We start from the raw sequence: 26769 nt of genomic DNA, 5'->3' as shown, positions 1-26769 counted from the left end.
TCATGTGTGTATGTGTCTAGGGCTGAGTGCATGGGATTGCATAATAATTAGGGGCACTGTCCCTGAAGAAGGTTGTTTTTCCTTTCAGCAGGCATTCATTACCTGTAGCTCTTCCGCTAGGCATGGGCCGTGTGAGAGGGTTTTTCCATCCATATTGCATGTCAGTTGGTGGTGTCATTTTTCAGGTCTTGTTTTAGGCAGTCATATTAAATTTCATGGGTGCAGTTTCCCTGTCATTCTTTTTTTTAAATTACGTTTACTTGGGAGTGCATGCATGAGAATTTGCATATGAAAATTGAAGAACTCTTTCCAGAATCTGCTGACTCTTTCTACCATGTAATATTGAAGGTCAGATTAAGGTCGCCAACTTTGGTGCCGAGTACTTTTATTCAATTTATTTTATTTTATTTTATTTTTTTTAACTTTGGCTTTTTGAAATAGAATCTCATGTTGCCCAGATTGTATTTGAGTCCAGTGTGCAGTTGAAGCCTTAAACTCCAGATTCTTCGGTCTTCATTCCCTGAATGCGGGACTACAGGTGCACATCTCCACATGCACAGCCTTATTTTCTGATCAAATTGTTCAATTTTTCTGGTCTATGGTGCTACCCAAGTATTTGATGGCTGAGGTCACTGTCCACTCTGTGTACTGCCACCCAGCTGGAGCAACTCTGGACAGCTGATAGGCCTTGGCTACATCAGGGTAACATTTAAATTGCCTTTATTTAACCTAATGAAGAACTGCATATAATATAACTCAGCTATATTTTAAGGTTTACTTTTATTATTTTTAAATTACTTGTATGTGTGTGTTATCTGTGTCCTACACACAGACAAGCCAGAAGCCAGAGGCCTAGGAACTTCTGCAACTAGAATTACAGAAGTATTGAGCCTCCCTGTGGGTGCTGGGAATTGAACTTGGGTCCTCTGGAAGAGCATCCGGTGTGCTTAGCTCTTAACCTTTGAGCCATCTCTCTAGCCCTATTTCTGTAATCTTTCTTTTTTAGTTGTTTCTGATTCATTTAAACAGAAGGCTCCTTATTCTACCAGTTATGTCAGATATTGTTTTAAAATATCATTGCTATTAAAATACACACTTAAAATGATAGACTTAATTTAACCATCTATTTAATTAGAGATTTTTAAGCATTAACTAGAGAGCTGGAAAAAAATAACAACCAAGCCTGGAGACTTAGCCTAATGATCCAAGGTACTTGGAGGGCTTAGGCAAGAGGATCCCAAGTTCAAGGCCTGCCTTTACTTCAGAGTAGGTTAGTGTCAACCTGGGCAGCGTTTTGAGAATACGTCTTAAAATAAAGACATGCCTGCCAGGGGATTAAATCAGCAGAACAGGAGTTGTTAGCATGCGTGAGGCTGCAGGTTCAACTGCAAGTGAACCACCACTCTAAAAAAGTAAAAATATATCTTAATATTAATAACCGATGAGAGGTTTTAGTTTATATATTACACTTAGGTTCTTCCCTGTTGTCATTCGAGCTGAGCTACCTATAATTATATTTCTAATTTGATTTTTTTAGGCGTTTCATTAAACGGGTGTATGTGTCATTACCCAATGAGGAGGTATGTATGTTTATATTTCACTTGTTACAAACGTGAAAACAAGTTCTGTTATGACAGTACTGTGTTCTTACTACTGTGGTATAGACATTTGAAACTGATGGTTGGGGTTGGAGAGATGGCTCAACAGTTAAGAATACTCACTGGCTGTTCGGCTGTTCTTCCAGACGGACAGGGTTTAATCCCCCAAACTCATGGGTGGCTCATAATTGCGACTCCAGTTCCAGGAGAGTCAATATTTTCTGGCCTCCACAGGCAGTGCACGTACGTGGTGCACATTATACATACATGTGGGTGCAAAATACCCATACTAATGAGATGAAAATGCATCTTAAAGAAAAAGAAAGCAGGGGCTGGAGAGATAGCTCAGTGGTTAAGAGCACTGTGTGCTCTTCCAGAGGTCCTGAGTTCAAATCCCAGTAACCACATGTAATGATCATCTGTAATGGGATCTTCTGGTGTGTCTGAAGACAGCTACAGTGTACTCATATAAATACAATAAATCTTTAAAAAAAGAAAAAGAAAGCTTGTCCATAACCATGTCAGGTGGGGGTGCATGCCTTTAATCCCAGCACTTACAAGGTCTCTGTGAGTTTGAGGCCAGCCTGGCCTACAGAATGAGTTCCAAGACAGGGCTACACAGAGAAACTGTCTTGAAAACTGGAAAGGAAAAAAAATACAAAAACCAAAACCAGTAACCATTAACTTAAATAAGAACAAAAATCAGTGACCATAAACTTAAATAAGATCCAGCAATTCCCAAACATTATCCCAAGAGAAATGGAAACTTCCCCATAGGAGGAAGGCATGCCCGAGAATATGAGAACAGCTGTCCTAATAACTTCAACATGCAAAATACGAGGTTCATCAACTGCTTAATGGATAAACAAATATGGCATATCCAGTTAATGAGTATGACTTAGCTCAGGAACAGAGCGCTTGCCCAGTGTGTGTAGGGTCCTAGGTTTGAAAAAAATGCATCAGCATGCATATTACATTCGGTAATAGGAGCAGATCTCAAGCAATATAGTGAGTGAGAGGAACCATATGCAAAATCGTGTATGATTTTATTTATTGTTCTATGTATAGGTATTTTGGGTGTTATGTGTCTGTATACCATGTGTGTACTTGGACTCAGACAAGCCAGAAGAGGAGGTCAGATCCCCTGCGAATAGAATAGCAGATAATTATTAGCTGCAATATGGTTGCTAGGAATAAAACAGTCAGTCCTCTGAACCACTGAACATCTCTCCAGAACCAACTTTATTCCCTTCAAATTTAAATGTTTTCAAAAAGACAGATTTCTAGAAATACAGTCAGATCAGTGGTTAGATACGAAAGGAGGTAGGAGTGGGGATTAATTACACATAGCAAGGGTGAACTTCCAGAGGCGAAAAATGTTCCAAAGCTTTATTATGGCAATGGTTTTACAATTCTATACAATTAAAAGTTATTTAAATTATATAGCTATAATGGTTAAGTCTTTGCTATATAAAATTATGTCAGTAAACCTTTTTTAAAACATTTTCGTTTTAAAATTTCGTGAAGCTGGAAAGATCAGTTGCTGCTCTTGCCGAATGGCCTTGTTTCTTGAACTCACTTGGCAGCTCACAGCCTTCTGCAATTCCAGCTTCAATTCTTTGGCTTCTGTGGGCACAAGACAAACATGCAGTACACAGAAACATCCAGAGAAATACTCATATATACGAAGTAAAAATAAATCAGTCTTTTTTAAAATGTGCAGTTTCCTGGTTCTGGCCTTTAGTCCCCTAGCTAGTCACAGCAGCTCCGAGGCAGCATTGTATATCAAACAGGCACGAGCGAGAGCCAAGCTGACCATCAGCTGCCGAGTCTAGAATATCTCATTAGCTAATCTTAGCTTAATAAATGAGACATCAGTTTTTATAACTCTTTTATCAAATTGGGCTTTACTTATAACTCTGTGATATTTTCAGACACGACTACTTCTACTTAAAAACCTGTTATGTAAACAAGGAAGTCCACTGACCCAAAAAGAACTTGCTCAACTGGCAAGGTGAGTGCGTTCATTCATCTGATTCGCTGTCGTTTGTAAAGGTTTGTTTAAAATAAGCTAATATGAAAGTTGTATAAATAGACATGGCAGTGGTGACACACACCTTTAATCCCAGCCGGGAGGCAGAGGCAGGCTAATCTCTGTGAGTTCAAGTCCAGCCAGGGCTGCATGGAGAAAGTGAGTCTTAAAAGCAAAACAAAACAAATGTTAAAACAAGCTTATTTGAAGTGTGCGGTTGGGTCTACGGCCATACCACCCTGAACGCGCCCGATCTCGTCTGAAGTGTGCGGTTGGTTTACCAGAAACTTCTTTTCCTTGTCTCTTACTTCCTTTACTTTCTTCCTAATAATAGAATTTCTGTTTTCTACTAAACCTGTACAAATAGCTAATAACAATATTGTATTGTTTGTAAATGAAGTTTATACATGATATTAAGATAATTTGAAGAGTAAAATCCCCTCATTAGTTGAGACCAACACAGATATATTCATTTATACTTGCTCTTTTGTGTTAGGTGCAACCACTTTTAACTTGTTGTCAGAAAACACTCAAACAGGAAGTTAAGGTAAAACGCTTGTATAGCAAAGCAGGGTGAGGTTTAGTTGGTGGTGTTAGAGCACGGCCTTTAGGACAGAATTTCCACAGCCTAAGAGTACCAGGTCACACTCCCTGCAGCTTTCCCTGAGGAAAAAAGACTTAGGTGCGGTCTCTGCCCTGAGCTGACAGCTCTTTAAGATATCTGACTCTTCCGTACTCTGTCACATTTGCTTTATTGGACTACATCCCTTGACCCCTGCAAGACTTAAGAAGAAGTGAGATATACTCTTCGTCCTGGAGATGTCTGAGGAGACTCCTCATGCAGGGTGTCTGCATGGCCGTCTCCCTGAGGCAGGCCTATTCTTTCTCATTCCCTCTTAAGGAAACTCCTCTTCAGATTTTAATGGGGCTGACTCTGCTCTTCCAGAGATCCTGGGTTTGATTCACAGTACCCAGATGGCAGCCACAACCTTCTATTTCCAGTCCTCGGGGATCTGATGCCCACTGGCCTCCTATGGCACCTTCGTGCATGTAGCATGCATGCATGCATACATACATACATACATACATACATACATACATACATACATACATACATGCAAGCAAACACCCATACCATTAAGAAAAACCCCAGAACTTACGTAGTTGAGTAGTAACTTCCTAAGAATACCTAGTTCTGGGCTGGAGAGGTGGCTCAGGGGTTGGGAGCACTGACTGCTCTTCCAGAGGTCCTGAGTTCAATTCCCAGCAACCACATGGTGGCTCACAACCATCTATAAAGAGATCTGATGCCCTCTTCTGGTGTGTCTGAAGACAGCTACAGTGTACTCATATAAATAAATGAATAAATCTTTTAAAAAAAAAAAAAAAAAAAAAAAAGAATACCTAGTTCTTGCCTGGCAGTGGCAGTCGTCACTTTTAACCCAGCATTCAGGAGGCAGAGGCAGAGGCAGGTAGATCTTTTTGAGTTTGAGGCCAGCCTGGTCTATAGAGTTGATTCTAGGACAGCCAAAGCTACACAGAGAAACTGTCTGAAAACATACAGAATAACAATCTTCCCCTCCTCCTCCTCCTCCTCATTCTCAGATGCCAGTAAGGAGGAGCACCTGTCGGCTACTGTGTCTGCTGAGGCACCCTGCTCAGTGGGCCGCCTGTGTACAACTGTTCTATGCCAAATACTTTTTATTTTTTCTATCCTTATTTAAAGAAATACACCTTTTTAGGTTCTACCGCACTCAAGGAGTACTCTGCCAGGAAAGAGACTAAGTAACTTACCAAACAAGTAATTGTGGCTAGACATGGCACTCCTATAACCTAGCACTTGGGTGATAGAGGCTGCCAGGTATCTACATAACAAGCCCCTTCCTTAAAAAGAGAAAAAAGTAAGTGGTTTGGTGTTGACTGGACACTAATTGTTAGCAATTTAACCTTTCCTAGTGATATGTTTATAACTTAGTGTGACCTGGTTTGCATGTGCTTGGCCCAGGGAGTTGTTAGGAGGTGTAGCCTTGGTGGAGTAGGTGTGTCACTGTGGGCACGGGCACGGGTGAGACCCTCACCCTAGCTGCCTGGAAGTCAGTCTTCTGCTAGCTGCCTTCAGAACAAGAGGTGGAACTCTCAGCTCCTCCAGGCCTACATATGGCTGGACACTGCCATGCTCCCCACTTGATGATAATGGACTGAACCTCTGAACCTGTCAGCCAGCTCAATTAAATTAAGTCTTCTAAGACTTGCCTTGGTTATGGTTTCTTTTCACAGCAGTAAAACCCAAATTAAGACAGTATACCTTATTATTATGTGCCCTAATCATCTCCGTGATAGCTGTCTTAGGATGCATGTAGGCTCCCGGTTGGACTGGCATGAAGGAATGGTTCTCTAATGCTGAAAACTAGGTGTGGAAAGGAGCCAGCCTTAGACTGTACCCTTAAAAAGTTACACCTCGACACTGAAGACGTGGCTGTGCACTTAGGAGCACTGACGGCTCCTGCATAAGTCCTGAGTTCGGTTCCCTAAAGCACCCACAGAGGGTGGCTCACAGCTACCTGTAAGCCAACTCCAGCTCTAAGGGATCCAGTGCCCCCTTCTGGCCTCTGTGGGTAACCGTCACACAGTTGTGTGCATACATAAAACCAGGCACACATACACATAAAATAAATATATTTTTAAAAGAATGAAACTACTTAACTGTTAGCTTGCTTCTAAACTGGAATAGTATATTCTTGCTGTGTAGAGATTTGTGTGCTCCTTCTGTTGGGACTTTTTATTTCTCTCACTATATAGTCAGGTTAGCTTCAGATTTGTGATCCTTCCACCTATACCTTATGAGGTGTAGGATTGAAGGGAATTCTTTTTTTAATTTTTTTATTAGATATATTTCTTTACTTATATTTTAAATGGTATTCCCTTTCCTGGTTTCCTGTCCATAAGCCTGCATCCCCACCTCCTCCCCCATATGGGTGTCCCCTACTCTTCCACCTCCCTTACCACCCATCCCCCGACATTCCCCTGCACTAGGGGTCCAACCGCTTCCCCTTCCACTGGTATCCCAACAAAGCTATTCTCTGCTACATATGCAGTTGGAGCCCTGGGTCAATCTAATCTGCAGAGAAGATAATGTATCATCTCTTGCTTCCACTCTGCAGAATGACTGATGGATATTCTGGAAGTGATCTGACTGCTTTGGCAAAGGATGCAGCACTGGGTCCTATCCGAGGTGAGTGTGAAGGCATTTGAAACACTCGAGCTTTGAATGGACTACGTTGTGTTTAGTGTCTTGAGAGATCCAGAGTTATACATCCTATTTATTTTATGTGTGTAAGAGTTTTGCCTTCTTACATATATTTGCACCATATACATGCAGTGCCCACAGAGATCAAAAGATACCCTATAACTGAGTTACAACCAATTGTGAACCGGTGTGTGGGTGCTAGGAATTGAACTCCCTGACCACGAAGTCACCATTAGTATAAAAGAAGCAAAGTTGGAGCTGGAGAGACGGCACCCAGTGGGGAGCACTGGGCGCTCTTCTAGAGGGTCTGGGTTCAATTCCCAGCACCCTCATGGTAGCTCACAACTGTCTATAAGACCAGTTCCAGGGGATCTGACCCAGACATACATGCAGGCCAAACACCGATGCACATAAAATATCATTAAAAAAAGTTAAGTTGTATCACTGAAACGCTTGATAAAATACAGTGTCTAGACCAAAGGTCAGAAGATATTTTTGTGAAAGATATCAAAGAAAATAGTTTAGGTTTTCTGGAAAACCTACATTCTCTGCTGCATGTTTTTCATCTTTTTTTTTATCAACAATCTTTAAATCATAAAACAAGGTTGGCTAGGTAACTCAGCTGTAAAGAGAACCTGAGTTCAGTTCTCAGCCCCAGGGTCTGGCAACTCACAAGTACCTTAACTCCAGCTTCCGGGATATAATGCCTCTAGCCTCTGGAACATCTGCACTGGACTTGTACAACACCTTCTACAGACACAGATTAATTATAAATACAATAAGTCATTAAAATGTAAAGCAATCTGCAGAACATGTAAAATGTTCTCAGGAGCATTTTTGTTTGTTTGTTTTAAAGATTTATTTATTTATTTTTTATAAGTACACTGTAGCTGTCTTCAGACACACCAGAAGAGGGCATCAAATCTCTTTACAGATGGTTGTGAGCCACCATTGGTTGCTGGGAATTGAACTCTGAACTCAGGACCTGTGGAAGAGCAGTCAGTGCTCTTAACCGCTGAGCCATCTCTCCAGCCCCTCTCAGGAGCATTTTACCCTGCCCCTTTTATAAAACCTTTTCTTCCTTTCTAAGATTTTTCAGCACTCATCCAAACCCTGAGTTGTACACTGATCTCTTTGTGGGGTTTACATAGTAATCTTTAGATTAAAGAATTGCTGTTGGGGATTTAGCTTGTCTAGCCGCTTGCCTAGGAAGCGAAGGTCCTGGGATTCGGTCCCCAAGGCCCTGTTCAGTCCCCAGGCCCTGGTTCAGTCCCCAAAAAAAATGAAAAAAAAAAAAAAAAGAATTGTTGTAGATCTCTCGACAAGTCTTGAGAACAGTGTTAGTGATCACAGTTAGTCTTACTACCTGGTGCATAAGTGCATCTCATGAGTCTACAAAAAAACTAACACTAAATCAAAGCAAATAGATTTGAAGCAGACTTTACATGAAAGGCCACCCAAGTGGTTGAGTTTTCCCCATCTAAACTGGACTTAATAAATGCAGTAGCAGGGTTGGGGATGTAATAAATGCAGTAGCAGGGTTGGGATTAATAAATGCAGTAGCAGGATTGGGATTTAATAAGTGCAGTAGCAGGGTTGGGGATTTAGCTCAGTGGTAGATGCTTACCTAGCAAGCACAAGGCCCTGGGTTCAGTCCTCAGCTCCAGGGGGAAAAAAAGAAAAAAGACAAATGCAGTAACGATCACAAAAATCCTATCCATGTACAGTGCATATTGTATAAAATAAAAGTTTTTGGTTTTGTTTTCTGAAACAGTCTTTCTATTTATTTTGTCTGTATTCATGAACTCACAATGTGGTGCAGATTGGCCTCACACTTGTAGGGATCTACCTGCCCCGTCCCCCTTCTCCCCCCCCCCGGCCCCCGAGTGCTAGGATTGAAGACATGTGCCACTGTGCTCAGCTGTTTTACTAATTTTGACAAATCTGAAACACATAGCATATATAGTACCTATATGTATGTATTTATGTCTCTTACTATCGACATATGGGGTATCAAGTAAAATAATATTGCATGTTTATTTAACTAGAGTAATAGGTGATAGTTTAAAAGATTTACAGCAAGGTGTGGTACATGTGCCTTTAATCTCAGTACCAGGGAGGGAGGGATAGATCTCTGTGAGTTCAAGGTCGGCGTGGTCTACGTAGTTTTAGACTGGTGAGGACTACATACTGTGTGTATCAAAAAGGGAGGAGGGGACTGGAGAGATGGCTGTTTTCTCTTGAGAAGACAGGCTTCCTCTTGAGAGGACTAGAGTTCAGTTCCCAGCATCCAGATTTCAGCCCAGCCATCTGACAGTGCAGTTTTAGGGAAAAAGCATGCTCTTCTGGCTCTGCAGGCACCAAGCATTTATGCAGTAAACAGACATACATGTAGGTAAAAACGCATACATAAAAAGGAAATAAAAGACTTTCAAACAGATACTTAAAGCTTTTTAGACTGAGTTCTACAAACCTACTAATAGGAAGGCATGCTGGCCCAGGCTTGTAATCCCAGCTATTTAGGAAGCTGACATAGGAGGGATGGCTGCAGTATAAAAGGGAGAGCATCAGGGTACAGCACAGTGACTGAGCATTGCCTAACACATCCAAGGCCCTGGTTCAGTCCCCATACTACAAACAATCAACAGTGACAAAAAAGAAGCCTAGGGCTTGGAGATGACTCAGGTTAGAACCCTTGCTGTGCAAAAATAAAATCTTCCTGTGTTTGAATCTCCAACATGCACATATAAAAATAGACATGCTTCCACAGGACTGGGGAACATTTCCCAGAGCTTAGCCTGCTAGCTTAGCCAAATAGTGAGTTCTGTGTCAGTGAGGTAATTTGTTTTGTGTTGCTGTTGTTGTTTTAGATTTATTTGTACATTTACTAAACTCTGTGTGTGTGTGTCTGTGTGTGTGTGTGTCTGTGTGTGTGTGTGTGTGTGTGTGTGTGTGTGTGTGTGTGTGTGTGTGTGTGTGTGTGTGTGTGATGCTTTTGGTACAAGCTAGGAGGTCAGAAGAGGGAGTGAGGCATCCTGGTCTGTCAGTCCCTGCCTATGAATTTGAGGCAGCTTGTCTCTCTGAACTAGGTTTTCATGACAAGGCTAGAAGTTTACAAACCTAGCAATTCTCTTGTGCCCAGTGTCCTTGGAGCAGAGGATATGCACAAGGTACTGGACTCTGGACTCCAGGCTTCCCGCTTGTGTAACAACTGCTGTGACCTCTCTAGCCCCCAAGGCCCTGTCTTTAAGGAATAAGGCAAACCAGAAGACCTGAGTGCACAGTAGGCATCCACACACATGTATAATGGTCACATATACATACCAAAAATAACACGTTAAGAAACGGGGAAAATAGAAGCTGGCTGTATGGAATCTGAGGGAGCAGTCAATGGCAAACAAAGTTGTTAAGCGTAAGAACACTGAGGTTAAGACAGTATATATAGCCAGGCGGTAGTGGTGCACACCTTTAATACCATTCAGGAGGCAGAGGCAGATGGATTTCCAAGTTTGAGGCCAGCCTGGTCTACAGATGAATTCCAGGATAGCCAGGGATACACAGAGAAACTCTGTCTCAAAAAACAACAAAACCCCAAAAACATTGTATGTGTAGACAAATGTGATAGGACAGTATGTCACCAAGCCCAAGTCTTAGTCCTACACTGATTCCCAGCCGCTGTCAGGAGTCCCACATTTGTGTAACAGATACCCCTCAACCTCCCAAAGACAAGCCTTCATGGGGTGGAGGGTCCTCAAAGACAGAATTATCTCAATCTCCTCAAACTCCTCAAAGTGAGAACTCCACTCCATCCCCCCCCCCCAAAAAAAAAAAAAAAACAACAAAACTGAGGGACCCATCTTGCCTCAGAACATTCTTTTTGAGTCTCTCAGGAATAAGGCCCTGGAGGCTGGAAACTATCAGATGGAGATCCCTCCATCTCCTAGAAGCAGCCATCCTAAGGGCCAGGCCCAGCCGGCTTCTCAACAAGAATAAAGTCACCCCTGCTGTCCTTCATCACTGAGTAGTAACAATTACGCATAAGCAGAGGTTCTCCAGGGAGATGGTAACTGATTGGATTGGGGTTGCTCAATTGGTTACTTGTTTCTGCCTCCATGGAGAGCAGAGGCAGGAGGGATGCTCCGCGGTTAAGAGCACTTGTTGTCCTTCTGTAGGAGTCAGGTGCAACTTCTAACACTCACGGTGGCTCTCAAACATCTGTAACTCCACGTGCATAGGACCTGACTCCTCCTGGCCTCTGCAGGCACCAGGCATGCACATGGTGCACAGACATACATGTATGCAAACACCCACAATACGTGAAATCATAATAGGAGTGAGGGCTGAGAGATTACGATTAAGGGCACTTGCTGCTCTTACAAAGGACACAGGTTGAGTTCTCAGCACTGCTTTGGGTGGCCTGCAACAACTTGTAACTCTTTCACACATGTGGCACACACAAACGTGTGTGCATATGAAAATGGTTTTGGTTTTTTTTTTTTTAAGAAAAAGGAGAAACTTGTAAATCATCTTCTCTGAAGTGTCCGTCGTTTGTTTGTTTGTTTGTCTGTTTGGTTGAGACAGGTTTCTCTGTGTAGCTCTGGCTATCCTGGAACTCTGTAAAACAAGCTGACCTCAAACCGCAGAGATCTGCATTCCTCTGCCTCCTGAATGCTGGGATTAGAGATATGCACCACCAGCCAAGGGTCAATTCCTGATAGTGACGTAGGAGCAGGAAACTCAGGGACAGTGGGTGGTGGTCGGTCCTTTCCTGGGGCTAGGGACTGGGGGTCTCACAGGCTGGAGTAACCTGCTGCTGACCTTCAGCCTCAGCCCCATTTGTGTCTTAGAGAAACTTAGTAATCAGAAAAATGTAGCTATAAAGGCAAAAATTTCTTACTAAAAACGAAATCTAGCAGCTGGAGAGGTGACTGAGTAGTTAAGAAGACTGGCTGTTCCTATAGAGGACCCAGCACCCACATGGCAACTCAAAGCCAACTGTATCTGGCTCCACATGTGCCAGCTGTGCCTATGGTGCAAGAACGGGTGTACATGCAAACAGAACACCCACACACAGATTAATTAGAACACTCTCCTGTATAACCGACAAGTCGTATTCTTTTTAGTTCTATTTCAAGTTTGTAAACTGATGTTTGGGGCATATGCAAGAAATTGAATGCCTACATTTATTCCTGACACAAGTAGCCTTTTGTTTTTATTTTTATTGGTTTTTCTTTCTTTTTCTTCTTTTTCTTTTTCTCCTTTTTCTGGAGCTGGGGACCGAACCCAGGGCCTTGTGCTTGCTAGGCAAGCGCTCTACCACTGAGCTAAATCCCCAACCCCTTTTATTGGTTTTTCAAGATAGGGTTTCTCTGTGTAGCCCTGGTTGTCTGGAAACTCACTCTGTAGAACAGGCTGCCTTGAACTCAGAACTCAAGAGATCTACTTGCCTCTGCTTCCAGAGTGCTGGGATTGCAGGTGTGTACCACCACTGCCTGGCCAGAGTAATACTCTTTTGTAAGCATTTGTAAGTTTTGTGTGTTCTCTATGTGAATATCTCTTGACTTTAAGGATATGTATTACACAGGTGCCATTAGACCATTGTACTTACATTTGCCAATAAGAAACTTGAACTTCAGAGGTGTTTAAGTATCTACTTAAAATATTTTACAGAACTGAAACCAGAGCAGGTGAAGAACATGTCTGCCAGTGAGGTAATGCTGTTTTATGATTACTTTGTTTTCATTTGAATCCTCTAAAACTTTTACTATGTAAACAGTTTTTTTCTAGTTCGTTAATTAGAAACAAGAGAATTTTAACTTTGTTTCATTTCAAAATATAAGGCCTATAAAATCAATAATGATGATTTCTTTGGTAACAGTTAAAAATGCAGTGGTTTTTCTCTCATCAAGTTATCTAAGTACTGAATAGAAAGTCACAAGAAATGACTTAATTTGGAGGAGGATACATGTGTGTTGCTGGGGAAGTGTAGTTCAGTGATAGATGCTTGCCTGTATTTCTAAGGCGTTGTGTTTGGCCCTCAGCAATGTAAATGGCAGGAAGTTAGTTGCACAGGCCAGCCTCTGACATGCTGTTAAAAGGCAGCATTTCCTTTAAAGCCGCCCCTTTCCTTCATGACAAACCTGGCATAGAGTTAGTGATGTGGATGTGATTATGGTAAATAGAAGGTGACCAGTACGCAATCTTATGGAATTCTGGAGAGAAAAACTAGAAGTAAAGTAAGTTTTGGTTGCTGTCTTTGTTACCTTTTTATTGTTTAAAAAAACCAAAAACCCACTATGACCAGGGTAGCTTAGAAAATGGCAGCTGTGGGGTTGGGGATTTAGCTCAGTGGTAGAGCGCTTGCCTAGCAAGCGCAAGGCCCTGGGTTTGGTCCCCACCTCCGAAAAAAAGACAAAAAAAAATAAATAAATAAGAAAAGAAAAAAAAAAAGAAAAGAAAAGAAAATGGCAGCTGTGACCAGCCTGGCAGCAGCAGGCAGGCAGGATACTGAAGCAGCAGCTGAGCGCTTCTCCTGCAGCAAGGCCACGTCTCCTACCCTTCTCAGCTTCACCGACTGCACAGCAAGCATTCAAGTCTGTAGCCTGGAGCGGCTGTTCTTACTCAAATCGCCACAGTTACTCTTCCCAGTCGTAGAATTAAGTAATTTTCCCGTTTGTATTTTGTCAGATTTTTCTCTAGTGTATTTCTTTAGTGAAGAAAAGATATACTTTGAATTGTTAATATCTACGAAGCAAAATACAAGTAATAAGAGTACAGTGGTGTACATTTTTGTAAAATATCTTATATAGCAGTAATATAAAAATACATTTAAATGATTAGCATGATTTTCTAAGAATAAGTCTGTATCTGTTGTAAAATTAACAAACTTCTAACTTTTGTCCACTGTACATGGATCATCATTTGTGGCCATTTTTCTTTACTCTAGATGAGAAATATTCGATTATCTGACTTCACAGAATCCTTAAAAAAGATCAAACGCAGTGTGAGTCCTCAGACCTTAGAAGCATACATACGCTGGAACAAGGACTTTGGAGACACCACTGTTTAAAGGAATGAATGCCTTTGTAAGCCCACAGGACGCTGTACTTAACAAGAAACAAGAGCTTCAGCTACAGGAACCTAGACTTCGTTTACAGGACTTTTTAGAGTTTTCATTTTTGTGCACCAAACTTGAAGAGGAACAAGAAGACAGATCTAAATAAAATATGCAATATGAATGGAACTTTTGTTTAAGGCCTTCTTGTGTGATGGTGATGGTTTTCTCAGTGGGCACTGTTAGAGCACAGCAGAAATACATTCTGGGTTATTACTGATAATAATCATTATGTAAATAATAATTTGTATATTGTGTTCAGATGAAAGTATTCCAGAGACAGTGGATGGTAGAAGACACAAGGAGTCCTCTGTTTTCTGTCTCCTGTGTTTTCTTGCAACAGTCTATTTTCTGGCTTCCTTTCCTACTGTTCCATTAGCACCCCAAGATTGGAGTAACAAGTGCTCCAAGCATTTTCCTGCTTTCTTACCAACTCCAGTGTGCCAAATGGAAATCTTCCCATCTGCAGAAAGAGAGCTATACTGAGGCTTTTCCCACCTAGATCTACAAACATTAAACACTTAATATGTTCTTTTTCATGTTTTGTTTTTCTGTTGTATTGCCTTGCTGCCAACCAGTTTAGAAAGCAGTTTCCTAGCCACACAGGAAACCTGGCACAGCCGAGGTTTGGAAGTCTGAGTCACTGTCTGTGTAGCATGTATATCAGTCCTCGGTGCCCTGCAGTGTTCTTTTCTAATATGTCAGAAGTCCACTGTAGACTTAATGTACCCCATCTGAAATTCCTTTCTGTTTAAATTACTCTGATATTTAGAGAGCAAGTTTTACCTTACAGTTGAGGCACAGGTTTGAGAGAAGGCACAGGTCAGGAGGTCAGACATTTCTGGTTTATTGCTATCACTTCCTTACTGTTTACAGACAACTAAATGCCAGTGGCATGACCACCTTTTACTAATTACTGTCCCTTCCATAAAACTGAAAATCCTGAATTTTTCTACAGGGCATATATTTTATAGGTTTCTTGTGCTTACTTTGTAACTAAAAAGCGCTAGTCTGTTGATCTACCTTTTGTTTCCGTAAAATGTATAGTAACTCTTTGTTGTTTGTATAAATACAGCTGGACTTTTGTTATAAAAATGCATTATAGGAAGTAGAGGCTCATGTGAGGCCTTTTCAGAATTGTATAAAGGCAAATAGATATTTGCCGCTAGTTTACTGGTTAAAAGTTTGTTTACAGATTTTTCTTTGGTGCTTAAATGATGCTATGTAAACTTTCATGGGTAGAAAGAATAATTTTGTGATAGTAACACTCAACTTTTCATGTAAGAAACATGTTTGAGAGAACACACTAAAACATTTGCCCTTTCCCCCAGATAAAATTTTATGATTAAGACACACATCCTCAATTTTACCCTTGGTCTTGTTAAAGATTTAATACTTCAACATAGAAGATGTATTATTTCTTAGAATCATGCGCTGTTTTTAGCTGTAATTTAAATCACATCTTTTAATCATGACTTTTGACATCCCTGGATCATAAAAATTAAGTTTCGATCAATAGGAAAACAAATTTAAACCAAAGCTGTGTATAAGTTTTGTTCTGGCAGTCTTTCTAAGGTCTCAGATGTTACACAGTTATAAAATACTGATGATGCCACCCCGTGATGATGGTGAGAGGAACTCCAGCAGTCCTAACCCAGAACATCTGCAATAAGGCTCTAAAACTGCATTTTATTTCACCTAGGAGGTGACTAATAACATTCCTACTATTTATGTATTAAGATGGCCTTCAGCTCAGCGCTCAAATAGGAGAGCCTTTAAAATCCTAGTTCATTCATGATTCTTTCAGGACAGGTATTAGGAGGTAACAATTTAAATATCTAAAAGATGCAAACTGAAGTTAACCTAAAATTTCGAATCAAAGGTGTTCCTGTGTGTCTGTCTGTCTGTCTGTCGGTGTAGAGAAGCACCTTAGTTCATCAGGTTGGTGGTTTCAGCTACTGTAGAGAACGTTGGCTGTGATGCTGCTGTATGGCCCAGGTATGTTGTAGGCCATTTTGTTATTGTCTTAAGATAGGAGCCTGAGCTGGCCTAGAACTCGATGGGTAGCCTATAAACACCTTAAACTGATCGTCATGCCTGCATCCCTCAAGCACTGGGCATGCTGGTGTGCACCCACACCCGGAGGGAGGTTTGCTGGGGTTTTCTAAATTAACATTAGATTTTAATTAATTTTTGATTTGTGTCGAGCTCTGTTTACTGTTCAAGATGTTTAAATGAGAAGGATTGGTAGTTCTCCATGTTAACATGACAGAGTCCTTGTAAGCTCGGTGAACTTACTGGTCACCTAACTGAGCCAAAGGAAAGACTCAATACGATCTTTCCGGATCTGCTAGGGCTATAAAGCTTTTCTGAGACTAGACGCCCATTGAATTTATTTTCGTCTTTTTGTGTTTAACAGGACAAACAGAATTTTAAGTTAAATATATGTGGCATTCTTTGTTTATACTGTAAAATTGTTTATATATCATACAAAAGCTAATTCTTTGATAGAATGAACTACTTAACAGCTTGCTTTTCGTTTTCTTAAGTCAGATTTTCCTTTAAATGTCTTGTCTCAGTTTTAGTCTTTTACTTCTGCAAAACAAATGACTTAAAGAGTACGTACAGCTACATAAAGTGGGTTTTTATCGTAATTAATTTTATTGTAAATAAATGACAAACTTTGTTTTGCCTTAATTTTTATACTTTGAATCTTTGATTTTTTTTCAGGGGTGATAATTTCATGGAGTATTTTGTAACTCTTGTGCCAATAAACTCTTGAGCAGAACATGCAAAGCAGTGATAGAGGTTCTGGATAGCAACCAGTTTTAAAGGACATAAATTCCTGTTTGTAGAGCTCTTGTATATTCAGTTTCCAGCTCGTGTAGTTCATTTGAAAATGAAATTCAAGCAGAACACAGTGGACAAGTTCAGATGAAGAAGCTCCTAGAACTGAGAAGGGAAATCTTGGAAAGGTACTGGATAAGTTGGTCTCATCATCTGCAGTCCTTTCAAATTCTTATACTTTTGAAAATTTTAGGTCTAGCAGGATATTCAAAGGAACCCAGCAGATAGCCAGGTCTAAAGAGCTGACCAAAGGGAGCACTGCTGTGCTCCAGCCGTTCCTTGTGTGCTGAAGGTCAACTGCTACAGTAATCTGCATCCCAGCCTGAGCTGCTGAGACCATCAATTCCTGCACCCTAGAGGCAAAGTGGGCAGGCTCTTGACTTCTGAGGCCAGCTGCGTCTACACAGCAGTGGTTCTCACCCTTCCAGATGCTGCCACCCTTTAATGCCGTTCCTCAGGTTGTGGAAACCCCCAACCATAAAACTATTTTCATAACTATGCCATACCTGTAATTTTGCTACTGTTATGAATCATAAATACCTGTGTTTTGATGGTTTTGCATGACCCTGAGAGAATGATTGACCAACAGTTGCAGGCCAACCAGGGAGGGCTACACAGTAGACCTGTCTCAAAAGCCAAATCAAAGAAAAAAAAAAAAAACTGAAAGAGCAAAGAATGCACAAAAAACTGCTACTTGAGGGAAGTTTAAAAATTAAAAAAACGGGGGCTGTAGAGATGGCTCAGGGGTTAAGAGCACTGACTGCTCTTCCAGAGGTCCTGAGTTCAATTCCCAGCAACCACATAGTGGTTCTCACAACCATCTGTAATGGGATCCGATGCCCTCTTCTGGTGTGTCTGAAGACAGCTACAGTGTGTTCCTGTAAGTAGAGCAAATAAATCTTTTTTAAAAATTGAAAATGGACAGAAACTCTTGACAAATAATTTCACAGTGTCAAGGTTATCTTTTTAATAGTTTAAATCCAGAATAGATAACAGCATTCTTGAGAAGAAAACAGAATCAAGAGTTTTCACCACAGTACAGGTTACACAGTACTATCTAAGTTTCCAAAGTAAAGTTATGTAATCTACAATCAAAATACATGGAAAGACATGCACATATCACCCCCTTTTCAGGAAAGAACAGTAGATGCCTTGGGAATGTTGATTAATTTGTAGAAGGGGGCAATAAAACTTAATTTTTAGCAGAGAAATAGAAATTACAAACTCAGAACCTAATAACAGAGTAACTGACTCAAGCATTCTATCAAATGTTCTTAATGCTAAGCCAGTCATCAGAAGGACTGAACAGGAACATAAAGGTTTGTGACCGTGGGACAGCATCATGCCTGAGATAGGAGGTACAGGAGAACAGTGGGAGAGGTAACTGTGATGCTTGGATTCTCTCCACCGCAACCCCAGTCAAAAGAGATCACTGAGCCACAGAATCTGTAAGATTTTAAGACTCCTCACCTGTATTTAGTTGTTCGGCAACAGTGAACCATGTGTTAGGAAACATGTAGTGGTAAACTTCAAATCTATCTTGACAGATGCCAACCAAGGGCTATCTTAAAAGCAAGACCTAAAAAGAACAGCTTGGGGCCTGGTGGACTTGAAATCATTCCTGTGGTAATCCAGAGTAAGATGTCAGACTAGGTCCTTTGAAGAGGTCATCTACAATGATGGGCTATTTAAGTATGGGCAGTCAGTCAAGAATTAGGACCGTGAAATAGAAGTGTGAGAAAAACTATTTTTCAGTACTGAATTTCAATCTAAGAGGACTTAACAGGCCCTGGGATTCTCCTTGGGTGGCTCTCATTGTATTTATCTTCCCCTTGTTTCCTGTGGAGCACGCCTCTGAAAAATCAGGCTGTGTTTGTATTTTCCCTGTAATCCCAAGCATAGTGACTTTGGTCCAGCCTGGGCTACCTAAGACATGATCTCATTTAAAAAGATTAATTTAAATGTGTCCTAACTCAAAACAGTTTGCCACTGATCTTGGACATTGCAGTTGTGTAAATCAGTCAGTACACATTCTGGTAAAGTCATGATCCAGATTTTAACATGTTACATGTTGCCATCTTTTAAGTATCAAAATACAAGTTTTCTTCTGTAATTTTGTTGGAGTGTTTTGTTTCCTTTTCAAATATTTATTTGTGTTATGTATATAAGTACATTGTAGCTCTCTTCAGACACACCAGAAGAGGGCACGGGATCCCATTACAGATGGTTGTGAGTCAACATTGGTTGCTGGGAATTGAACTCAGGACCTCTGGAAGAAAGTCTGCTTTTAGCTGATGAGCCACCTCTCCAGCTCTCCTTTTGTTGTTGTTGTTTTGGGTTGGTTTGTTTGTTTTTGAGATGGGATTTCTCTGTATAGCCCTGGCTATCCTGGAACACTTGCTATCCTGGAACTCTTGCTATCCTTGAAAATCTTGTAAACCAGGCTTGAGTCAAACTCAGAAACCCTCTTGCCTCTGCCTCCCAAATGCTGGTATTAAAGGGATGTGGCATTCACCACCCAGCTTGAAATTCACCTTTCCAATGAGATATTTGCTTTAGTTTATTCTGCCTGGCAAACAATCGTTTTTGTTCCAAGAATACTTATCACTCAGAAATGAATCTCACCTTGAAGTTTTTCTGAGGGGCTGGAGAGATGGCTCATTGGTTAAAAGTGTTTCCCACTCAGCCCTGAGGACTGAGTTTGAATCCCAGCCACCTGTATTTGGTGATTTACAAAAGCCTTTTAACTTACGCTCCAAGGTGTTCTAATGTCCTCTTCTGGACTTTGCAGACACCTGAACACACAAATGAAATATTAAAGAAAAACTTTTCTGACCACTTATGAATAAACTACCCAGTCAATATATATAACAACTCCCCCACCCTCCTTTTTAAAAGACAAGGTATCATTGTGAAGTTCTGGCTGGCCTGGATCTCACAGAACTCTGCCTCTGCCTCTAGCTACTAAGACTAAAGGCATTATCCACCATACCTTAGCACCTTAGTCTCGACATTATACTACTTACAAGTAACTTTAATTTTTTCTTCTTGCATGTGTCTCTTACTAGAATACAATTGCACTAAGATGAGTGCCTAATAAATGAGGTCTGCAGATACAATCTTTATAGACTGTTAAAACATTACTTTGGGGGTTGGGGATTTAGCTCAGTGGTAGAGCCCTTGCCTAGCAAGCGCAAGGCCCTGGGTTCGGTCCTCAGCTCCAAAAAAAAAAAAAAAAAAAAAAACATTACTGTGTAAGAAAGAAACTATAGAGATTTAAAACTGTGTTACAGGATAAACCAGAGTATGTTAAATTCAAAATCAGCTATTCTGAGTTCCACACTAGCTTGTGAAACATAAGATTTAAGGTATGTTTCAGATTTTTAAAAATACTTCATTCTTGGACAGTTTGGTAGTATATAATAAATTTTAGCCATTGTCTCATCTCCCCTCCCCTCCCCCACTGAAACCGTTCTCCCTAAGAAATCCTTCTCTTACTGTCATGTCTTTGTGGTATTTTTGGTGATGAAGTGTGCCTTGAATTCAGTTTCCTGCCACAGCCTCCCAAAACAGGCTACACATAGAAAATAGTGGACTCCAGCTACAATCGCTTATTTTTCCTTCAAATTTGAGATGACCGCACTAACTGGGGTGGCTGACTGTGACCTACTCTAAAGCCCAAGTATGCTTGGACTCAATATTCCTACCTCAGTTATCTAATCTATAGGGTTACAGGTATGCACCCAGTTTAGGCAATTGAACACTGTGTGTCACCGTGGGTCATACATAAGGGCTCTATTACCTAGTGGTCCTCTTAAACTGCAGTTGCCTCGTGGATGATCAGAGTCAATCTGGAACCATCTTTTCGGCCCGCTTTGTGTGTGTGGTTCTTTGTGTTTTGTGGTTTTTGTTTGTTTGTTTTTGTTTATTTTAGTTTGGTTTGGTTTTTTTCCTTTTGGGGGTTTTGAGACAGGGTGTCTGTGTAGTGCAGTCTTCCTGCCTCAGCCTCCAGCGTTAGAATTATACACAGGCAATGCTGCACCCTGACCGGTGAAGTGTGCGTGGAGGCCAGAGGATAACCTTGTACTCAAGGTTGACGTCCGTCTTAGTTTTTGAAACAGGGTCACTCAAGGATACCCTCGCATCTCCTTCGTGAGTGCTGAGATCAAACAGGCGTGGCCACCATTATGGAGTGGGTACCTGTGATTTAACTCGAGTCCTTGCGTTCTTAAGTCACGCGTTTTCTGCGACATTATTTCTAATGAAACCGAGTTGGGAATTGGATAAATGTATTTTAATATAGGCTAAGTCTATGTAGAGGGGCCTGGCCTTGAATTCACCGAGACATGGCAGGTCTTACAGTGACATTTGTTAATGTCCCTGATTCTTCATTTTTAAAACAGAAGTATTAATGTAACAAACTCACACACAGGTAGAAGCGTTTGAATAGTCTTCAAAGTTCCTCCCAAGGTGATTGATAAAAGCCTACCCTTTGCATGGGCGAGCAGCCCCGCCCAGAACAGCTGTAATCCGCCCCGGCAGCCGGAAAGAGGGTGCCCTTGGGCACATGCGCAGTTCCGCCCCCGCCGCCCTGCAACCAATCGGACCCTAAGGGCCCGCCCCTTCCGCTTGAGAAAAGCGAATTCTCAGAGCGTCTTCCGGCGGGAGCTGTACGGCTCCTTACCATGGTGAGTTGGCCATGGGGTGTGCGGGATTCTTGCGGGGTGTTTCCTCCTGCTTCCTCGCCCGAGCACCCTGCTCTACCACAGCCGCTCGGAACCGCGTGGTCGAGGCTGCGCTGGGGTCCCCAGAGCTCCGGTCGTTTAAGGGTTCCTGCTCTGTGCCTTTACAGCTGGGGATCCCAGATTGTCCTGATGTTAAAATTAAAACATCAGCTGAAAACAGGTGAACACCATCAGTGACTAGGGTAGCGATGCTTGAGCGGGGTTCTATAGGGCGTGTTCACTCGTTTGCATTTGCATTTTAGTGTTTAAATATAGCTTGGCACTGACCATTCTCCTTTAAGCACCAGCGGCTACAGAAAGGGTTAGTGAAGCAACTAGTAAAAGGTTCTAGTATACGCAATGGTTGTTGGAATATCATGTTTTTCCTAAATATCATTAGGTTAATTAGTTCTTATGTTAAGCTGAGTATTATGGCATATGCCTGTGGCCTACAACTCAGTAAGCTGAGGCAGGAGGGTTGCAATTTGAAGTCCGTCTGAGTTACATAGAGACCCTACCCAAAAAAACAATATCTAAAAACCAAACAACAAAACTCACAAGTCAAACATGATTCTCCCAGTTTTACGTAAAGGTGAACAGGTGGTTGCTTTTCAGATGTCAGGATGCTGGCCGACTTACATATGACAATGACATATTTCTGTTCTTACTGTTTCTTCTTTGGATAGTAAAAAAAATTAGGGGTTGGGGAATTTATCTCAGTGGTAGAGAGCTTGCCTAGCAAGTGCAAGACCCTGGGTTTGTCCTCAACTCTGGGGGCGTGGGGGGCGGGGGACACAAAATAACAAAAAAAATTACATAAAAATGTGAAATGAAGATTTTTAAAGAATTTCCAGTATTATTTTAAATTGTGTGGGTATGTGCTTGTGAGTGCAGCTGTCTGAGAAAGCCAGAGACATTAGATCCCCTGGAACTGGAGTTATAGGCCGTTGTGAGCAGCTGTGGATGCTAGGAATCAATCTTGGGTCCTCTGGAAAGAACAGTAAGTGTTCTAAGTACTGAGCCATCATCTCTCTGGTTCCCAAGTTTTTTGTTTTTTGTTTAATTTTGTGTATGGCTGTTTTGTGTGCCTGTTTGCTGGTGCACGAAGCACGTGCCTGGTGCCTGGGGAGGTAAGAAGACAGTGTTGAATCTTCTGGAACTGGAGTTACAGACTGCTGTGAGGGCCACATGGGCACAGGGAACTGAACTTCTGCCCTTTGTAAGAGCAGTAAATACTCTTGTGAGTCATAGTTCTAGCCTTTGATAGAGGGGAAATCACACAGTACTTTCATAAAATTTCAGTAATCCTTTGGGTACAGAAAATGGGTAAAATAAAACAGCTGTGGTGAATGCCTTTAATCCCAGCACTCTGGAAGCAGAGGCAGGTGGATCTCAGAGTTCTAAGCCAGCCTGGTCTCTGGTCTATAGAGTGAGTTCCAGGACAATCATCGCTATACAGAGAAACCCTGTCCCAAAAAAACAAAAGCAGGGGATGTAAAATTTACATTTAACACTGTTCTTTGTGGGGAAGAACAGTGACCAGACAACCTTCAGTTATTCCAGCTTTTTTTTTTTTAAAAAACCTGGGTTTCTTTGTTTATTTTTTTCATCCTCTAGGCAGAGCTAGTGATGAGCTGCTCTCCCAATGCCCCTCCCCCTGAGCTTTTAAGTACACTGTAGCTGTCTTCAGACACACCAGAAGAGGGCATCAGATCTCATTACAGATGGTTGTGAGCCACAATGTGGTTGCTGGGAATTGAACTCAGGACCTCTGGGAGAGCAGTCAGTGCTCTTAACCACTGAGCCATCTCTCCAGCCCTATTCCAGCTTTAAAGAAATAACCATGCACAATATATATATATATTATAGCTGTGTCGTTTGAAGTAGACCTTTGTACCTAGTTTGCATATGCCATTCCATCTGCCTGTGTTATTTGTGGAGGCCAGATGTCAGTGTCAGGTGTCTTCCTTAACTGTTTTCCCTTTTTTGTTTCCCCCACGTTATTTTGAGACGTGGTCTTCGACTGATCTCGGAGCTCATATATTCTAGACCGGCTGGTCAGCAAGTTCTAGGAATCTTAATTTTCTGCCTTTCTGAGAATTGAACCTACAGCCAGATTTCCCCTTGTGGAATGTAGGGGAGGGAAGAGCAATCTTATATTTATAAATACCTGTTTCATAAAACACCAAACAAACAAGCGGAGGCCCCAGATTTTTCTGGTGAGAACATTAGACACAGAATGAAGTAATAATCTATGGGGTCTATGCATGTGGACTTGTAAGAATGTGCTGCAGACCATACCACAGGCCCAGACTTGTGTCGTCTGCTCGGGTCTGTTTTCAGGTTTATAAGGAAATGGTTTTGTGACTTTCGTGTCCCGAGGAAGAAAATTCCCCATGTGAAGTGCAGTGTTTTCTTAGAAAATGGGAAGAAAGTAGAACAATCAGCATCAGTAAAGTTATTTATTAATCATTGACTTCTGATTCCCGGTGACAAGGCAGTGACTGTTGTGTGATAACTGTCTGACAGTAACCGCACAAAAGCGCTGTAGTTCAGAATAATCTAAGAAGACTTCATGCCAAAGGTGAAACATGAAACAGACCCGTGTAACCTCTGCAGCCATTCTCTCCCCTCCTCATTTACTCTCTGTGCGTGCGTTATGGGTGCCTGGACGCACGTGAAGGGCAGAGGTCAGTGTTAGGTTCTTGATTCTCTGCCCACTTTATTTATCGTGTGTATGTGGTATGTGTACCTGTGCGTGTGCGAGTGTGTGTGTGTGTGTGTGTGAGAGAGAGAGGGGGGGGGACATTGGGATCTTCCTCAGTCAACCCTCACATATGTATTATATCATTTATTTATTTATTATTTACTTGTTTTGAGACAGAGTCTCACTATGTAGTCAGCCCAGGTTTGCCTCAAACTCAGAGACCCTCCTACTGGTGCTGGGATTAAAGGCATGTACTACACACCCTGCCTCTTCACATTTTTGGAGACATGAACTCATCATTCCACTAGGTTTGCTTACCAAAGAGCTCCAAGGAGGGTTGGAGAGATAGTTCAGTGGTTAAGAATGCTAGTTGGCTCTTCGAAAGGACCCAGGTTTAATTCCCAACAACCACATGGTAGCTCACATCCTTCTGTAACGTTAGTTCCAGGAAATCGAACTCCCTCTTCCATCCCCTATGCAGGCAAAATACCCGTACACATAAAAAATACATTTTCCCTAAAGTCCCAACCGGGCAGAGTGGCACATGCCTGTGATTGCCGCACTTGCTGGGCAGAGACAGATTTCTCCCGAGTTTACCAGGCGGGTCCCTGAGAGCCAGCCTGGTCTACACAGTGAGTTCCAGGCAGCCTGAGCTACATGAGAAACCTTATCTCAAGAGAAAAAGGATCTCCATGAATTTCACCTGTCTCTCTCACCCTCTACCTCCTCAACCCTGGGTTGTAGTTGCGTCTTGTATCATCCCATGCTCTCAGAGCAAGCACTTCCCTCACTGAGCCGGCTCCCCAGCACACGCCACAGTGTCAGGATGGCATAGGGGGTGACCCTCTGCCTTTTAAATACCCTGCTGGCCCTCTTAGCCTAAAACTTTTTTTTAAAGATGTATTTATTTATTTTATGTATATAAGTAGCTGTCTTATATACATAAACACCACCAGAAGACACACCAGAAGAGGGTATCAGATCCCATTACAGATGGTTGTGAGCCACCATGTGGTTGCCAGGAATTGAACTCAGGGCCTTTAGAAGAGCAGCCAGTGCTCCTAACCGCTGAGCCATCTCTCCAGCCCAGCCTTGAAACTTTTTTTTAAAATATTTATTTTATTTATATGAATACACTGTAGCTGTCTTCAGACACACCAGAAAGAGGGCATTGGATCCCATCATAGATGGTTGTGAGCCACCATGTGGTTGCTGGGAATTGAACTCAGGACCTCTGGAAGAGCAGTCAGTGCTCTTAGCCGCCGAGCCATCTCTCCAGCCCCCGCCCCCAGCCTTGAAACTTAAAGTAACATAAGCCCATGGGATGAAGCAGGGCCAGAGGTGAACGGCCCAGCACCTCAAAGCACTTCCCCCGTTCCTGACACTCTCCGCTTCCCTAGACAGCTTGGTCAACAGCTTATTTAGGGGTCAAAATATTCCATACATCTTTTCTTGCCTTCTTTTGCTTTATTGTGGGATAAACCACGCACTATAAACCAGCAGTTCTCAACCTGTGGGTCGGGACCCCGTTGAACATTGAAAGACCTTTTCACAGAGTTTGTTTCAGATACCCTGCATATCAGAAATTTACATCACAATTCATAAGAGCAGCAGAGCTACAGTTATGAAGTACCAACAAAATATTCATGGTTGAGGTCACCAGAACTGTGTCAAGGGCACACAGCATTAGGAAGGTTGAGAACCACTGGCCTAGGCTGCCCTCAAATTGAATCCTGCCTCTGACTTAGTGCTTAGATTACCACTGTCACCAGCTTCCACACGAGTCTTTAAGAACATGTGTTTCACTTCAGAGGAAAATAGTCTATGTTTAAAAGAATATTTTTTATTTTATATGTATGGGTATTTTTCCTCCATATATGTCAGTGCACTAAATGTGTACATTACCCATGGAAGCCAGAAGAGGACTTAGCTTCTCTGAAACTGGTGTTGCAGTTGCACTTGAACTGACATGGGTGCTGAGAATTGAACTCAGGACCTCTGGAAGAGCAGCCAGTGCTCATAACTGCTGAGCCATCTCTCCAGCCCCATCTATTCTTTTAAAAGTGAATGGGGAGGGAGAGGTATGGTGGTGGCACATGCCTTTAAGTCCCAGCACACTTGAGGTAGAAAAAGATGGATCTCTGAGTTCAAGGCCAGCCAAGGCTGTCCAGAGAAACCCTGTCTCAAAAAGAAAAAACAAAAAATAAAACAACAACAACAAAAAAAAAACCCAACAGCAATAAAATTGAATGGGAGCAGTGGTTCTCACCCTGAGGGGAAACAACCCTTTCACAGGAAACACAGATATTTATATTACCATTCATAACAGTAGCAAAATTATAGTTATGAAGTAGCATTGAAAATAATGTTATGGGGGTTGGGGATTTAGCTCAGTGGTAGAGCGCTTGCCTAGCAAGTGCAAGGCCCTGGGTTCAGTCCCCAGCTCCGAAAAAAAGAAAAGAAAGAAAGAAAAAAAAAAGAAAATAATGTTATGGTTGGG

At 41.8% G+C, this 26769-nt stretch overlaps 1 protein-coding gene across 4 annotated transcripts in view; it reads left to right on the top strand.

Moving 5' to 3' along the window:
• The window catches only part of Spast (spastin), a 50944-nt gene extending 34252 nt beyond the window's left edge, over positions 1 to 16692 (top strand). For 3 of the 4 annotated variants that reach the window (XM_032908925.1, XM_032908926.1, XM_032908927.1), the window contains 5 exons: positions 1538 to 1580; positions 3533 to 3612; positions 6792 to 6862; positions 12548 to 12588; positions 13824 to 16692. In XM_032908925.1, the coding sequence (XP_032764816.1) occupies positions 1538 to 1580; positions 3533 to 3612; positions 6792 to 6862; positions 12548 to 12588; positions 13824 to 13946 (358 nt within the window). In that variant the 3' untranslated portion in view covers positions 13947 to 16692. The remainder of the gene's footprint in view (positions 1 to 1537; positions 1581 to 3532; positions 3613 to 6791; positions 6863 to 12547; positions 12589 to 13823) is intronic. The other variant, XM_032908928.1, reaches the window with a different exon arrangement.
• The last annotated feature ends 10077 nt before the right edge of the window (positions 16693 to 26769 follow it).

The sequence above is a fragment of the Rattus rattus genome, chromosome 7 (assembly GCF_011064425.1).
Source record: "Rattus rattus isolate New Zealand chromosome 7, Rrattus_CSIRO_v1, whole genome shotgun sequence".
Taxonomy (NCBI): Eukaryota; Metazoa; Chordata; class Mammalia; order Rodentia; family Muridae; genus Rattus; species Rattus rattus.
The sequence above is the reverse complement of the archived record's forward strand: the minus strand, read 5'-3'. Positions and strand labels throughout refer to the sequence as shown.